A 15,939-nucleotide genomic window follows, 5' to 3' on the forward strand; every position below is an offset into this window, starting at 1 on the left:
CAGATGAGGTAACTGAAGCACTGAGAAGTTAAGTGATTTGCCCAAGGTCACCTAGCAGGCATGAGGATGAACCAGGATTAGAACCTAGGACCTCTGACTTCCAAGCCCATGCTCTTTCCACTAGGCCATGCTGTTTCTGTAAAAGCCCTTTCTGCCTCCCAAAGTTTGGCCCATGCAGGGATTACTGTTTCCTCTTTTCAATCAATCGGAGGTATTTATTGATTGCTTACTGTCTGCAGATCACTCTACTAAGCACTTGGGAGAATACAGTATAACAGAGTTGGTAGACACACTCCCTACCCACACGAACACCTCCACAATGCGGCAAGATGGTGAAACCTAAAGGAAAATATTATACTAAAAGAAGAGCAGAGTGGTTTCATTATAATCATCATCAATCATATTTATTGAGCGCTAACTGTGTGCAGAGCACTGTACTAAGCACTTGGGAAGTACAAGTTGGCAACATATAGAGACAGTCCCTACCCAATAGTGGGCTCACAGTCTAAAACGGGGAGACAGAGAACAAAACCAAACATACTAACAAAATAAAATAGAATAGATATGTACAAGTAAAATAAATAAATAAATAGAGTAATAAATATGTACAAAGATATATACATATATACAGGTGCTGTGGGGAAGGGAAGGAGGTAAGATGGGGGGGATGGTGAGGGGGACCAGGGGGAGAGGAAGGAAGGGGCTCAGTCTGGACCAGAGGTGATCGGGTTTGAATCAACAGAGAACTGACAAAAGTCACAGAAAATCTAGGCTTCATTTTCTGCTCATCACTAACTCACTGGTCATGCCTGCAAGGCCGAGGCCTAATTTGAAGATAATTTTACAATAGGAAATTCCATTTGGCTCATGTCTGCTGACATTAAATTGGTGGGAACTGCCCCACACATTAATCTTCATTCCAAGCACACTCAGCGGAATTCCTTTCTTCCTGGTCAGTGGAGTTTTGGGCTTGCTCCAAGGTCTATTCTCCTTTGCCCTGCTGCCACCCTGAGTCCAGGCAAGCTGGCAAGATATAAGATGATAGATGCAGAGCTGTCAGCACCAATGGCAGCTACTACCAATTGAGTGGATTCCTGGAACAAACAGTAAACATCCTGTAGAAAGCTGTCATGGAAAACATATCACCTCCCAACCTAACACTTTTCTGCCCTGCCAGGCTGAACTGCAAGAAAAAAATTCCTCTCCAGTGAGCTAATGAGTCAGATAGCTTTAGTGCCATTTAAGACCTGTGTTGAGTTCTCTCAGTTGTCCAAACCCACTTTTATGTTGGCTTCCTGCAGAAACTGACAATATTTACCATTGAGATAAGTGTTGCCTCAGTGTTCTCATTTGAAATGCAGAGAACCATTAACTGCTAAATATACTACTTAAAAGGACAACTTCACTATTGTTGTGAAGAAAATCTGATGACACAGCTGGGAGGTAAAAGAACAAAATCACTTTCATGGTAAAGAGGGAAATCAATGGTATTTATTTAATTATTTTAATAGTATTTGTTACGTGGCTGACCATAGGCCAGGCACTGTACTAAGCCCTGGAATGGATACAAGCATTCATTCATTCAGTCATATTTATTGAGCGCTTACTGTAAGCAGAACACTGTACTAAACACTTGGAAAGTGCAATTTGGCAACAGATAGAGACAATCCCTACCCAACAACGGGCTCACAGTCCAGAAGACAAGCAAATCGAGTTGGGTCCATGTCCCACGTGAGGCTCACAGTTTCAATCCCCATTTTACAGATGAGGTAACTGAGGCACAGAAAAGTTAAGTGACTTGCCCAAGGTCACACAGCAGACAAGTGGCAGAGCTGGGATTAGAACCTATAACTCCCAGGTCTGTGCTCTATCCACTATGCATGCTGCTTTTATTTTATTGAGGGCTTACTATGTGCATAGCACTGTACTAAACACTTGGGGGGCTAGAATATAACAGAATTGGTAGACACATTCCCTGCCCACAACGAGGGAAAGCAAGAAGTCACACTGAGCTAGTAAAAAATTGATATTTGGGAAAATATATTTTAATATTACTAATGGAGAGCAACGATAATGGGCATAAGTGCTGTTTCTTTCCCTCACCATCCATTTATATGCCAAATGTTTTCACAAAAGTATCCGCATGAGAATGATATGGAAACTTTTATGGTTTGTTTTTTGATGCATTTTTATTACTCGATGTTAAAATTTGCCATAATGAAATTGAAGCAATAAAGGCTGAAACGCTGATTGAGTCTTAAGATTTCAAGCCTTTATAATGTGCGTATTCCTACAGGAACTCTGAAAGCTACCCAAAGCAAAGAAGCAATATCTATGTTTCAAAGTATAAAGCATTTTACCATCAAAACAGGTCAATCTTATTACAACTAGCTTAAACTGGTACTCTCATAAGCCTTAGTGTTTTTTTTGAATCTGAAGTTGTGAAATGTTATAAAGCAAATAGCATCTACTGGAAAAAGGGAAAAGGCCAAAGCAGTAATTTGAATCTGACCTTTCCATAAAATATCCCAGAGTTATATGCAAGAACAGAATTTCTACATCAATAAGAATTTAATTTGTATGGTAAAGGCTAACCTACACTCCTGAATAATCATTCCTTGGTAACATAAATTTAACCCATAGATTTTCACCTGGCCTTTTGTCTACATCAATAGGAATATGGCCTCAGCCTTCCAAAAGCATCCAGCTAAAATGAGCAAGAATTAAAGCCAACGGATAAAAGACATCTCACCAAATACTTCAGCCTCTTTGGGAGAACCCAAGTGAGAAGGAAAATGGGCATGAGAGGGTTGAAAATGAGGGGAAGAAACTGAAGTTTGGACCAAAAGGGAGACAGATGAGGAGTAGGAGAGGAGGATGTGATGGGAGGTCGGGGGTTGCTGCCAAGGAGACTTCGGACAAGTAGGATCCAATATTGGCAATTGGTGAGCTTGGAAAAAGAAGGATGGAACTCTTGAGTAGAATGGCAAGGAACTGAAAAGAAAAGAACAGAAAGTTTCCTATGGCCATGCCCTCCTCCAAAGGTAATTTACTTTTTCCAACATTCCCCAATCTTGGGTCAGGAAAGATGGACAATGCAGCAGCAGGGACAAGATTTAAGTCCCAAATCAAACCAAAGATGCTGGAACACTGCCTAACTATCCATTTTGCCCCACTTGGTCTCAAATCAATCAATCAATGGTATTTATTGAGTACTATGTGCAGAGTACTTTACTAAGCGCTTGGGAGCAGTCAGTACAATGGAATTAGCAGACTGGTTCCCTGACCATAACCAGCTTACAGTCCAGAGGACGAGCTTAATGGCTTGGTGGAAGGAGCACAGGCTTGGGAGTCAGAGGACATGGGTTCAAATCCCGGCTCCGCCAACTTGTAAGCTGTGTGACTTTGGGCAAGTCACTTAACTTCTCTGGGCCTCAGTTACCTCATCTGTAAAATGGGGATTAAGACTGTCTGATCACCTTGTAACCTCCCCAGCGCTTAGAGCAGTGCTTTGCACATAGTAAGCACTTAATAAATGCCATCATTACTACCTCACCTTTAAAATGGGCATGAAGACTGTGAGACCCACGTGGGACAACCTGATTACCTTGTATCTACCCCAGTGCTTAGAACAGCGCTTGGCATATAGTATGTGCTTAACAAATACCATAATTTTTTATCTTGACACATAAATTGATGCCCTTAACATCTTTCTCTCCACTGAACTTGACTCCCTTTACCCCTCCATGATCTCGTACCAATAATCTGCAAACCTTGATCATTTCCCAAGTCCACTCCCTGTGCTTCTTCTCCTGAGCTGTGGAGCGCTACTGGTGCAAATCCAGACATCTCTCTGACTGTGTCTACCTTGTATTCATTCTTACCTGTTTCAATTTGGCCCTTCCCTCTCCTCCAACTGACAATACTCCACAGACATGTCAATCCAAGGATGACCATCTTCTCACCATAACTAATGGACTCTATCTTAATCCTCCTTGACCCCTTGGCTGCCTTCAATATTGTGGGCCCCTCCCTTCCCCTGGAAGCCAATAAATCAACAATAGCATTAATGAATTTACTGAAAGTACAGAAGAGAAAACTTAATCCCTGCCCTCAGGGAGCACACATTCTAGCTGAAATACTGTCTAACACTGACTTTTCTGACACATTTCTCTCCTGGTTCTCCTCATTCTTCTCTGGCCAATCCTAGGTTTGTTTCACTGACTCTTCCTCTGTCTCTCACCTCAGAAATATAGGTGTCCCACAAGGCTCCTCTTCCCCTCTCAAATAACACTCATTCCTCTGGCTTCAACCTCAGGGCCATGAGAAGCCTGGATTCTAGAGAGTGAGGAGCCTTGAATTCTGCTCCTCCTACCAAAGTACCCTACCATTTTTTGTTTTTGTTTTTATGTTATCTCAGTGTTTGTTTTCATCTCTCCTTATGTATCTGTTGCCAGGCCTCTCTCTGTGATTTTAATTTTGGATTATAAGCCCCCAACAAGGGACAGAGACCATGTCTAATTTCTACCTGTGCATTCTTCCCCAGTGCTTAGTACACTGCTGTGCACACATAAGTGTTTAATAAGTATGATTCCTACTACTGCTACTACTTTCACCTCTATACAGGTGACTCCCAAATCTCCCTCACTAGCTCTCTCCCCACTCTTTCTCTGAAATGTCACAATTCCTCCTTCCTCTGGACATCGTTATGTTCCGTTGATACCTCAAACTCAGTATGTCTAAACTTTAACACAACTTCTCCACCTAAGTTCTCCCTTATGGACAACAAACCACAAGCTCCTTCCTCTCAGGCATTCTCCTTGTCTTCTCTCTCTCTTTCAACCCCCAATTAATGTGTGTAGTGTGTGCCCAGCACTGTATTAAGTGCTTATGAAAGTACCTCAGAACTCAGCCCTGAAAGAGTTTACAATCTAGTCAGGGAGTGAGATACTAAAATAAATTACACCTAGGAAGAAGCCTGAGTTGTGTACTACAGTATGAGCTATGTGCTCAAGGAAGATGGGAGCACCCAAGTGCTGAGTTGTTACGGAATGGTCTTTCCCACAACATTTCCAGAATCTCTCCTTTTTCCATTCAAATGCCCACTGTGCCTTATCCAACGTATTCACTCTACCTCTATGTCATCTATCTCGCCACTGACCTTTCACCCATGTCCTGCCTCTGGCCTGGAACACCCTCTTCATATCTGAAAGGCAACTACCCTTACCACCTTCAAAGCATTATTGAAGGCACGTTTCCTCCAAGGGTCTTTCCCTGACTAATCTCTCATTTACTCATCTCCCACTCTCTTCTGTGTGGCCCTTGCACTTGGATTTGCTCTCTTTATAACTCCTTCCTCATCCACACAGCACTTATGTACATATCCATAATTTATTTATACCAATGCCTCTCTCCCCCTCAGACTGTAAGCTCACTATGAGCAGGGAACATGTATACCAACTCTGCTATACTGTACTCTCCCAAGCACTTAGTACAGTAATACCAATACCAATAATAATTATTATGGTCTTTGTAAAGTGCTTGCTGTGTGCCAGTCACTGAACTAAGAGCTGGAGGTGGATATAAACAAATTGGGTTGGACACAGTCTTTGTACCCTGTGCGGCTCACAGTCCCTATCCCTATTTTACAGATGCGGCAACTGAGGCACAGAGAAGTGAATGAATAATAATGATGATAATAATAATTATGGTATTTGTTAAGCACTTACTATGTACCAAGCACTGTTCTAAGCGCTGGGGTAAATAAAAGGTAATCAGGTTGTTCCACGTGGGGCTCACAGTCTAAATCCCCATTTTACCAATGAGGTAACTGAGAAACAGAGAAGTTAAGTGGCTGCCCAAGGCCACACAGCAGACAAGTGGTGGAGCCGGGATCAGAACCCACGTCCTCTAACTCCCAAGCCTGAGCTTTTTCTACTAAGCCACTCTGCTTCTCGTGACTTGCCCAAGGTCCCACAGCAGACAAGTGGCAGAGCTGAGATTAGAACCCATGACCTTCTGACACTCAGGCCTGTGCTCTACTCTGCACACAGTAAGCGCTCAATAAATGTGACTGATCTCAGCTTGACTTCCCTATCCACCTCTTCCATGATTACCCCCTCTCTGGGCCATATTTCAACTCTGCTGACTGGATCATAGTTCTAAAACATTCTTGTGCTCATATCTCCCTCCTCCTCAAAAACCTCAAATCGTTGCCAGTTCCTACCAGCATTAAGCAGAAACTCCTGACACTGTCTTTAATGGCACTATCAGCTCTCTCCCTTCTACTTATTCACTCTCTTCTCTCAATATACTCAAGTTTACAATTTTCACTTTTTACAAGTAAACTTACTGTGCCTCATTCTTGTTTCCCACTACCTAATTCGTGTTGATGCCCTCCAGAATGTCTGAAACTCCCTCTCTAACAATAACAACAATAATGGTATCTGTTAAGTATTTACTTTGTGCCAAGCACTGTACTATGTTCTGGGGCAGATACAAGAGAATCAAGTTCCACTTGTAGCTCACAGTCTAAGTACAAGGGAGCACAGGTATTGAATCTCCATTTTGCAGGTGAGGAAACTGTGGCACAGAGAAGCTAAGTGACTTGCCCAATGTCACACAGTAAGTGGTGGAGTCAGGATTAGAACCCAGATCCATGCTCTTTCCACCTGGCCATGCTGCTTCCCTTCATATTCTCTAGATGACAGCTCTCCCCATCTCCAAAGTCCTTCTAAAATCACATCTCCAGAAGATCTTCTCCGATTACTTTCTAGTCTTGCCACTGTATTCCTCAGCTGTCATTTCAGTGGGGGATTTTTGCCATCTAAGTACTTAGGTATCCACAAGTCCCTGTAGCAGTTATGTACATATTTCATATATTCTATTACTTTCTCTTATCTATAATTTCTTGCAGTACCTGTCCCCCCACTGATTATAAGATCCTTAATGGCAAGGACCATGCCTTCCAACTTGCTTTAACTCTCCCAAGCACTTAGTATGAGTATGGGCCTGAGAATCAGAAGGATCTGGATTCTAATCCCAGCTCCGCCACATGTCTGCGGAGTGATTTTGGGCAAATCACCTAACTTCTCTCTTCTTCAGTTACCTCATCTGTAAAATGGGGATTAAGGTTGTGAGCCCCATGTGGAAGAGGGACTATGTCCAACCCAATTTTCTTGTATCCACCTCAGTGCTGAGAAAAGTACCTGGCGCATAGTAAGTGCTTAACAAATACCACAATTATTAGTTTAATGTTCAGTACCCAGTGGGTGCCCAATAGATACTACTGACTGGATTAGATTGAGGATACTCAGACCTCCGAGAAACAGAAGAGGTTAGCAAGAAGTGGTTACCAAAAAGTGACCAATAAAACTACATTTTTTTCTGCACTAATTTCAGAATTTCCTGATACCTACTCTACCTAGGAAAAGGGGAATCTATCAACACAATATCACAAATCAATGCCAGTGACTGCAGATCCACCTGCTCATTCTGGATCAGTGCAGGAATAATGATATCCCTCCTAAGACCTGTTTCATACAATCAGTTCACGCACAACACAGTTTTTTGTTTCTGGACTTTGTGGCTGAAAAATCTGTGCTAGGAAAAACTTGCACTATAGCCCACATGCTTTGACTAACACCGAGTGCACATGCTCATTGATTTTTCCTGAGCCACATCGCATTCCATCCCGAAAGAGGCAGACTTTCAGAGGAACAGTCCCTACTTCTGTTGTGGATTTCTATCTGAAATGTCATAAAGACACATTGTTAGAGGAGAACTGACTGTAATGGGGTGAGAGTGTTGCCTCCAAGCATCTTAAAGAAAATTCTATTACAGTATGTGCTTACTTGTCAGTCATCATAGTTGGCTGTTCGTCGGCGAATTCCTCGGGGGCGGGCACAAACATACTGACGATGCTGGGTGCGGACAGCAGGCTGGATTTTGTGGCACCTGGGAAAATGTTAAAGAAATGTCCGGTGAATGCAGAACTGTGCCCAAAAGAGCCTCGCCCTGTGGTCACACAGAGGTATATGGACTTTCACAGTGAATCGGTAGAGTCACCATTAACTGCAGTTCAGGAATTTTTCAAAATTCACTTTATCTGGAAGATTATTGGGTCTTCTTTAGTATTATCATTAATAATAATAATAATACTAATTGTGATATTTGTCAAGTGCTTACTTTGTGCTAGGCACTGTACTAATTGCTAAGGTAGGTACAAAATGAATCAGGTTGGACACAGTTCCCTTTCCACATGGGGCTCACATCTAAGTAGAAGGGGGAACAGGTATTGAATCCCCATTTTACAGATGAGAAACTGAGGCTCGGAGAAGTTATGTGACTTGCTGAATATCACCGGGCAGGCAAGTGGCAGAGGCAGGATTAGAACCCAGGTCCTCTGATTCCCAGGCCTAAGCTCTTTTCACTAGATCATGCTGCTTCTTTAGTTTTATTTCCAATAATCCCTGCAAATATACTTGTGTATTACATGAACATGATGACCTATTTCATCTCAAATGAAATTGCCATCAAAGGAACCAATGTAGAAAAAAAAGAATCAAGAAAGCTGTCCCTGAGTGTCTTAACTGAGTTAACATGAACAAATCCAAACAGTTTTCACCATTTCATTGAAATTTTGCCAATTCTGAGGGGATAAACCGAAGTCTCCAGTACATTTAGGAAAAGAGGGAGTCTTCTGGATTAATTCCCTCACTAACAGTGGTAATGTGCCCACAGCACAGAAAAAAATTTCATTTTTAAAAACTGAGATAGTCAGGATTGAGTATGAATTCAAGTTACAGGAAGGAAACTGGCAGTAATTTTGAATCACTATGCCATTCGATTTACTTACCTGTAAGTAAACTTTACTTTTCAATGTGGGAGCTGTAAAAACTTACTTGGGTCTTAATTGGTTACTAAATGGCCATAGCTTTCATGATCATTACAAGAAGCCAAGACGATCTTGAGTGTTTTGTATTTTTAGTTGCACAGGAATGTTGTGACAAGAGTGGGATGCTACTGATAGCAAAGAAAAGCAACTGATGAATTGAAGTTAGAGCAATGTGATGTTGGAGAAATTTGTGGAGGACTAAAAACTAGGTGACAAAATTAGAAGAACAAACTTTCATTTTCAAAATATCAATTTTATGAACAGAGAAGCACAGTTCTCTGGGGATGAGAGAGTAAATCAAATAACATCAAACAACATATCTATCATGCAGTTACTGGTAAATTCTGCAGATGGAATAAAAAAGCTAGATGATTTTATGACCAGTAAGAAAACATGAAAAAACCCTGCCACTTGTCTGCTATGCGACCCTGGACAAGTCACTCAACTTCTCAGTTACCTCATCTGTAAAATGAGGGTTAAGACTGTCCATAGAGCACAGGAACAGGGACCCCAGCACTTAGAACAGTGCTTGACACATAGCAGACGCTTAACAAATACCATCATCATCATATCACAGATCTCAGTTTTCTTTGTCCACATGCAATTGCTCTAGAAATTCCCCATAAACACAAGTCCATCTTAAACCAAACTTCTATACCCGTTTCCCAACATCAGAGAGGTTCGTATCTGGGAATCCTTAATGGGGGCACTTTCTGCCTAAAAAGTCCTCATCCCCAGAGTTATGCAAAAGAGAAGGGAAATGTTTCAGGATATTATCTGGAAGCCATTTTGAAAATATATTTGCTATTGTACAGGGTATGACAACTGAAAAATTCAGGACTCCCTGGAATGCTGACTTGTGCCCATCAGACTTGAGCCTCCCAGTTGCCCTACTTGAAGTGAAGACTAGGGAACATAGAGACTCCCACAGTCAAAAGAATAATAAAGAAAAATATTTTAATTGCCATTTCATTACTCTAATTTTAAACACACTACCACATCTGCTTTTTACTTGCTGTATGACCTTGGGTAAATCTTTTAAGTTGATAAAAGAACATCAGAGAAAGAAATCACCAGAAGCCTGATTATGAATAATTTGAGAATTCTTAGAAAGGACTGCCATGCTTAAGGACAGAAAATTCAAGCCCAGAATCAATCAATCGTATTTATCCAGCTCTTACTTTGTGCAGAACAGTGTACTTAAGTGCTTGGGAGAGTACAATATAACAGAGTTGGTAGACATGTTCCCTGCCCACAACAAGCTTGCAGTCCAGAAGAGAATTCTCATTGAGATTTAGAAGTATAAAGTGAGAATCCAAAAAATAACAATGGAATTTCAAATGGTAAGGGCAGAGGTCAGTCAGGAGACCATTCAAAACATTCCCCTTCCTCTGGGAGCTCACAAAATTTGTAATAGAACTCTGAGGAATGAATAGCTGGAGGTTGTAATTCAGCTTAGAGAGTCTGGATACCTTTTCAATAATATGATATATTTATATATAAATATAGGTTGATGTAGATATAGATCATAGATACAGATATCATACTTATTGAGTGCTTACTGTGTGCAGAGCACTGTACTAAGCACTTGGGAGAGTATAATATAACAGAGTCAGAAGACATGTTCCCTGCCCACAATGATCTTACAGTCTAGAGGATACTGTGTATCTCCAAGAAATAAAAATGTTTTTCTGCAATGTTCACTGGGGTCTCAATCTTAGTTCTCTGAAAGCCAAAATTCCTGGAAACCAAAGGGAACTGTCAGGGGTAAACATTACTACCAGATAATAATGTTCACCAGAGCCATCAAGACCCTAAATGTCCTCTATGATTTACCATAAAAAGAGATTTGCATTTAATCATCTGACTTCTGTGTTCTTGGTTTTTTTCAGCTAATGGCCTTTGGAACTGCACAGCCAAAGCTGGCTACAGATTTTGAAAAGTGGGCAATAAAAATCCTTTATGAAAAATGGAGAAAGAAAAAAGGTTGAAAAAATTACTTCCAAGGGTAGAAGAATTCTAATTCAAGAGTTGGAATTCAGGCTCAAAAAATAAGTTAATTAATCCTCAGTTCTCTAAAAACTTATAAAAAATGAAGGCAAAAACTATATCGGGGATGTGGTCTTTCTTTTTTTAAATAATATTTGTTAATTGCTTACTATGTGTCAAGCACTGTACTAAACGCTAGAGTAGATAAAAGTTAATCAGGTCAGATACAGTCCCTGTCCCACACGGGGTTTGCAGTCTACGTGAGAGGGGAGAACAAGTATTGAACACCCATTTTATAGATGAGGAATTAAGTGACTTGCCCAAGGTCATACAGCAGGTAAGTGGCAAAGATGGGATTAAAACAGCAGGTCTTTGCTCTTTCCTCTAGGCCATGCTGCTTTCCTGCTTCGTTAGTATAGCGCATACACAAAGATCGGGATAAACCCAAAATCACGACTATCTGTGTTTAGGCAAGCTTTATAAAATAAAATGATCATTTCATCACAAGTTCACACACACACCCCGAAACCATATCAAATATAACTGGTCCTCACAGCTAAGCTGGCAATAAATATTGTGTTTGGAAACCTGGGAAATCAGGACAGCAGCCCAATCTTGTCCACCTTTCCCTTTTTTTTTTTTGATGAATGGGAGAATTTAGGTAAGGAGAAGAAAAGAGAAAAGTGTGCCTTTGTTCTACAAGTCTCAGAATGACATAGGACCTGACCTGAGCATGTACTTAGCATGCTCCATCCTGGATACAAAAGTTCAAAACTTTTAAGTTTGAAAGAGAACCAAGGGGGCCCAAGATAAGGCCGATGAATTTCCAATTCCAGGACATTTATACATTTTTCTAAAATTTCCAGGAACAGCCTACCTTAATCCACAAATACCCCAGAACACGTGGTCAGCCTTTTCAGTCATAGATAGTCTTTGGCACCATCTTATGGAGTTTAAAAGAACTCTGGACTAACCTCTCATCCTTAGTGGTGGTCCCTCCAGCTCAGGGTTTAGACACACTGGCACATTACACTGACGTTTCCCATGCTGTATCTGTTCTGTGGATAAATAGAGCATTTCAGTTTCCAATGCTGTCCATCTAGCACTGATCACTATTCTAAGAATTTTATATGGAATAATTGACTTTAGGAAGCAAAGATAACACCTAGATGAGAAGGTCCCAACACCTGGATGGGGGCGGGGTGAGGGGGAAGAAAAATAGATGATTTTTTACAAATTGCCCAATGACCCAGAAAAATGATCCTCTGGAAGCCAGATGCTGTCTAGCAATAACAAAGAAGCTTGCCTTCCAAAAGCCCAAATATTGATTCTACATAAACTACTCTTTAAAAGGTTCCAGAACAAAATGTTAACATAAAAAGTCAAAGAATAAAATTGGTGTTCAGACAGGTTGGGAGAGGGATGAGCCTTAGATATATTAGAGCTGGGAGACAATTCATGACTGCTTCCAGGAAAAAAAAATAACTTGGAGGAACTTCTTGAAGTGAAAAATGAGGCAAAGAAACAAAGCCTCCAGATTATAGAAATGAGCCTTTTAGATTAATTCAGCCTATACTTTAGCCAATTTTTCTATTTTGCCCCGCTTCTTCTATTTTGTCTATATCTGTGAACTTTTTTTTTTGAGCCTTAAAATCAAGGTTGGTACCATTAACCCATAGTGCTGGATCACCTGCCCTGTCTGCCTCTTTCGGTCTTGTGCTCAAACCACAGAGTGCTGCTGGCAGAAATCAAAATATCAGTCCGACTTTGTCCACTTCAAATTTATCCCTGCATGCTTTAACTCTGCCCTCTTCTCTGCCCAGCAAAACTATTTCTCCACCCTTACTGACACCCATACCCATCGCTCTCGCCAGTTTTTCCAGATATTTAACTCCCTTCTTAAGCTCCCTGTCTCCCACTTCCCCCATCCCTTTCCCCCAAAGACCTGGCCACCTACTTTATTAAGAAAATTGACACCATCAGATGTGAGCCTGCTAAAATCACGACTGCCCCTCCTCAGCCCTTCTCCTTTCCAGCCCCCTCTTCAACTCTCACATCCTTCCCAGTGGTATCTCTAGAGAAGATCTGCTGCCCCCTCTCAAAAGCCACCCCCTCCACCTACACATCCGACCCAATTCCTTCTCACCTTATCAAAACTCTCACCTTATCCCTTCTTCCCTCCCTAACAGCCTTCTTCAACCATTTGCTTTCCAATGGCTTCTTTCCCACTTCTTTCAAACTTGCCCATGTCTCCCCTATCCTAAAAAAATCCTCCCTGGACCTCACGGCGCCCTCCAGTTATCACCCCATCTCCCTCCTACCATTCCTCTCCAAACTCCATGAGCAAGTTGTCTACACCCGCTGACTCAAATTCCTCTCCTCCAATTCTCTCCTTGACCCCCTCCAATCTGGTTTCCATCCCCTTCACTCCACAGAAATCAATCTCTCAAATGCCACCAATGATCTCCTTCTGCCAAATCCAATGGCCTCTACTCCATCCTAATCCTCCTCTATCGCTCAGCTGCCTTCCACACTGTGGATCATCACCTTCTCCTGGAAATGTTATCCAACTTGGGCTTCACTGACTCTGTCCCCTCCTGATTTTCCTCTGATATCCCTGGCCATTCATTTTCAATCTCCTTCACGGGCTCCTCCTCTGCCTCCCACCCGTTAAGTGTGGGAGTTCCAAGGTTCAGTTCTGAGTCCCCTTCTAGTCTCCATCTATACCTACTCTCTTGGAGAACTCATTTGCTTCCATGGTAGCCAAAATGGTCAGAAATGGAGTATGAATACCATAGCTTGCAGTGAGAGAAATCACAGTTAGCAAGGGAAATCTGATTATACATATAATATGTTCCCAGTATATACTGTGATGAGCTCCAGGAAATCTTGATGATGACATTGCTGGCTTAGCAAACAGGAAAAGAGTTCAAAATGTTCATGTGAAAGAAACTATGAAAAGCTCTTGAATGGAAAGTGTGAAATCATCCTTCAGAGGAGATTTTTTGATGAGTCTTTTGCAAAACCAGCTATAGTGGGACTAGGTAACACAGACCAGGTGACACCATGTCCAATATCCAGAAAGGCCCATAACACTGGACTGTACTGGTCACAGAAACAAGAAAATCCTCCCTCATACCACCTCTCAGAGTCTCAGCCCTCAACTCTGGGCCAGGCCTTTCTGGAGTACATTTACTGTAACACGTGGGAGCTCACAGTCTTAAGTAGGTGGGAGAACAGGTGGGAGATCTGCAGGCCAGACTCATTAGACACCAATGGTGTGGTCATGTCACCAGGCTCAAAAAAAGCCCAACAACCTCTAAACAATTTGGTAACTAGAACTCCGTACACCTTCTGGACTGTTACATTGTACTCTACCAAGCGCAGTGGTCTGCACACAATAAACACTCAATAATTCCAATTGACTGACTGAGGCCAGGGCTCCTGGCCATCTCACCTGCATCAAATAACTCAGTGGTTGAAATTATTAGCTAAGAACAGGTTTTTGATTATTTGTAGACTGCTTTTATTCCTAGTGTCTTTCCTCTATTGCCCTGGGTGATTGAGAATTAGCATTTTAAGAGAAAATGGAGTCAATTTCAATAAGAATCCCAAATTTATTACTTTGGTTGGGAAGTGAGAATCTGCCAATTAAAATAAGACAGGACCTAGTAATCAGAAAGACCTGGGTTCTAATTCCAGCTCTACTAATCTCTCTGCCAATTGCTTGCTGTGTGACCTTGGGCAAGTCACTTAATGTCTCTGTGCCTCAGTTTCCTCAACTATAAAATGGGGATTCAATAACTGTTCTCCCACCTACTTAGGACTGGAGCCCCCTATGTGGTAGAGTAAGGACTTAACAAATAAAATAAAAAAAAGTTATCCAAATTATTTATCCTTTTTTAAGGTCATGAACATTAACTGCAAACTAAGGGATAATGACTAACATAATAAATCAAGCAGAGCCACTTAATGGTTCATCCACATCTCCCCCACCCCCAAACCATACACAGCCAGACCACTGTATATATTTAATTATGAAAAGGATAGGAATATCATAAGAATTACCAGTGTAATGTTGGCTCAAGGAAGAGAAGAATGAATATAGTACAATCACAAAGCATAGAATACTAAGTTTAGAAAACAAAGATCAACCAATCCATCAGTAGATGGTAGAGATCCTACAGTGAGCAATACATTATACTAAATGCTTGGGAGAAAATAATAATAATAATAGAATTTGTTAAGCACTTATTATTTACCAGGCACTGAACTAAGCTCTGGGGTAGATACAAGCAACTTGGGTTGGGCACAGTCCCTGTCCCACGTGCAGCTCATAGTCTCATTTTACAAATGAGGTAACTGAGGCACAAAGGAGCTAGGTGACTTGCCCAAGGTCACACAACAGACAAGTGGCAGAGCCGAGATTAGAACCTATGACCTTCTGAGTCCTAGGCCTGTGCTCTATCCACTACACCACCCTGGTTCAGTAGACATTACTTCTGCCCTCAAGGATGCTTCTCTTTTACAATCTAGTGGGTGGAGGGAGAAAGCAGGGGACAAATCCCACCAAGAAAATTACAGGAAGGAAGAAGCAATGGAGCGTAAAGTGCTATAATAATAATGTTGGTGTTTGTGAAGCACTTACTATGTGCCAAGCACTGTAGGGTCGTGTGTGGGCAATCAAGTGCTAAAGTAGCAGATAGGGAAGAAATAGGATGGAGAGAGGAGAGACTGGTCGGGGTAGATGCCAGATGTGAAGAGAGAGGGAGTTCCAGACAGGAGGGAGGATGTGAACAAGAGATCGGGGGAGAGAGACCAGAACAAGACGCAATGAGCAGGTTGGCTTGAGAGGAAAAAGTTGGGGAACTAGGATGTAACAGACTGAGGTTAAGTAGAGGGAAGAGAGCTAAGTGCCTTAAAGCTGATGGTCAGTAGTTCCTGCTTGATGCCGAGAGAAACGGACAATCTCTGGAGCATTCTGAAGGTGTGGGGAGACATTTACAGAATGATATTTTAGGAAAACATCAAAGGGAGCAAAGTTAAGGAGAGCT

The 15,939-nt window shown here is 41.7% G+C and overlaps 1 protein-coding gene across 1 annotated transcript in view; it reads right to left on the reverse strand.

The window, feature by feature from the left end:
* Nucleotides 1-15,939, reverse strand: part of UNC79 (unc-79 homolog, NALCN channel complex subunit) — a 172,979-nt gene that overhangs the window by 49,252 nt on the left and 107,788 nt on the right. The window contains exons 35-36 of the mRNA XM_038749857.1: nt 11,860-11,943; nt 7,854-7,956 (exon numbers count right to left, since the gene is read on the reverse strand). Of these exons, the coding sequence (XP_038605785.1) occupies nt 7,854-7,956; nt 11,860-11,943 (187 nt within the window). The remainder of the gene's footprint in view (nt 1-7,853; nt 7,957-11,859; nt 11,944-15,939) is intronic.

The sequence above is a fragment of the Tachyglossus aculeatus genome, chromosome 1 (assembly GCF_015852505.1).
Source record: "Tachyglossus aculeatus isolate mTacAcu1 chromosome 1, mTacAcu1.pri, whole genome shotgun sequence".
NCBI lineage: Eukaryota > Metazoa > Chordata > Mammalia > Monotremata > Tachyglossidae > Tachyglossus > Tachyglossus aculeatus.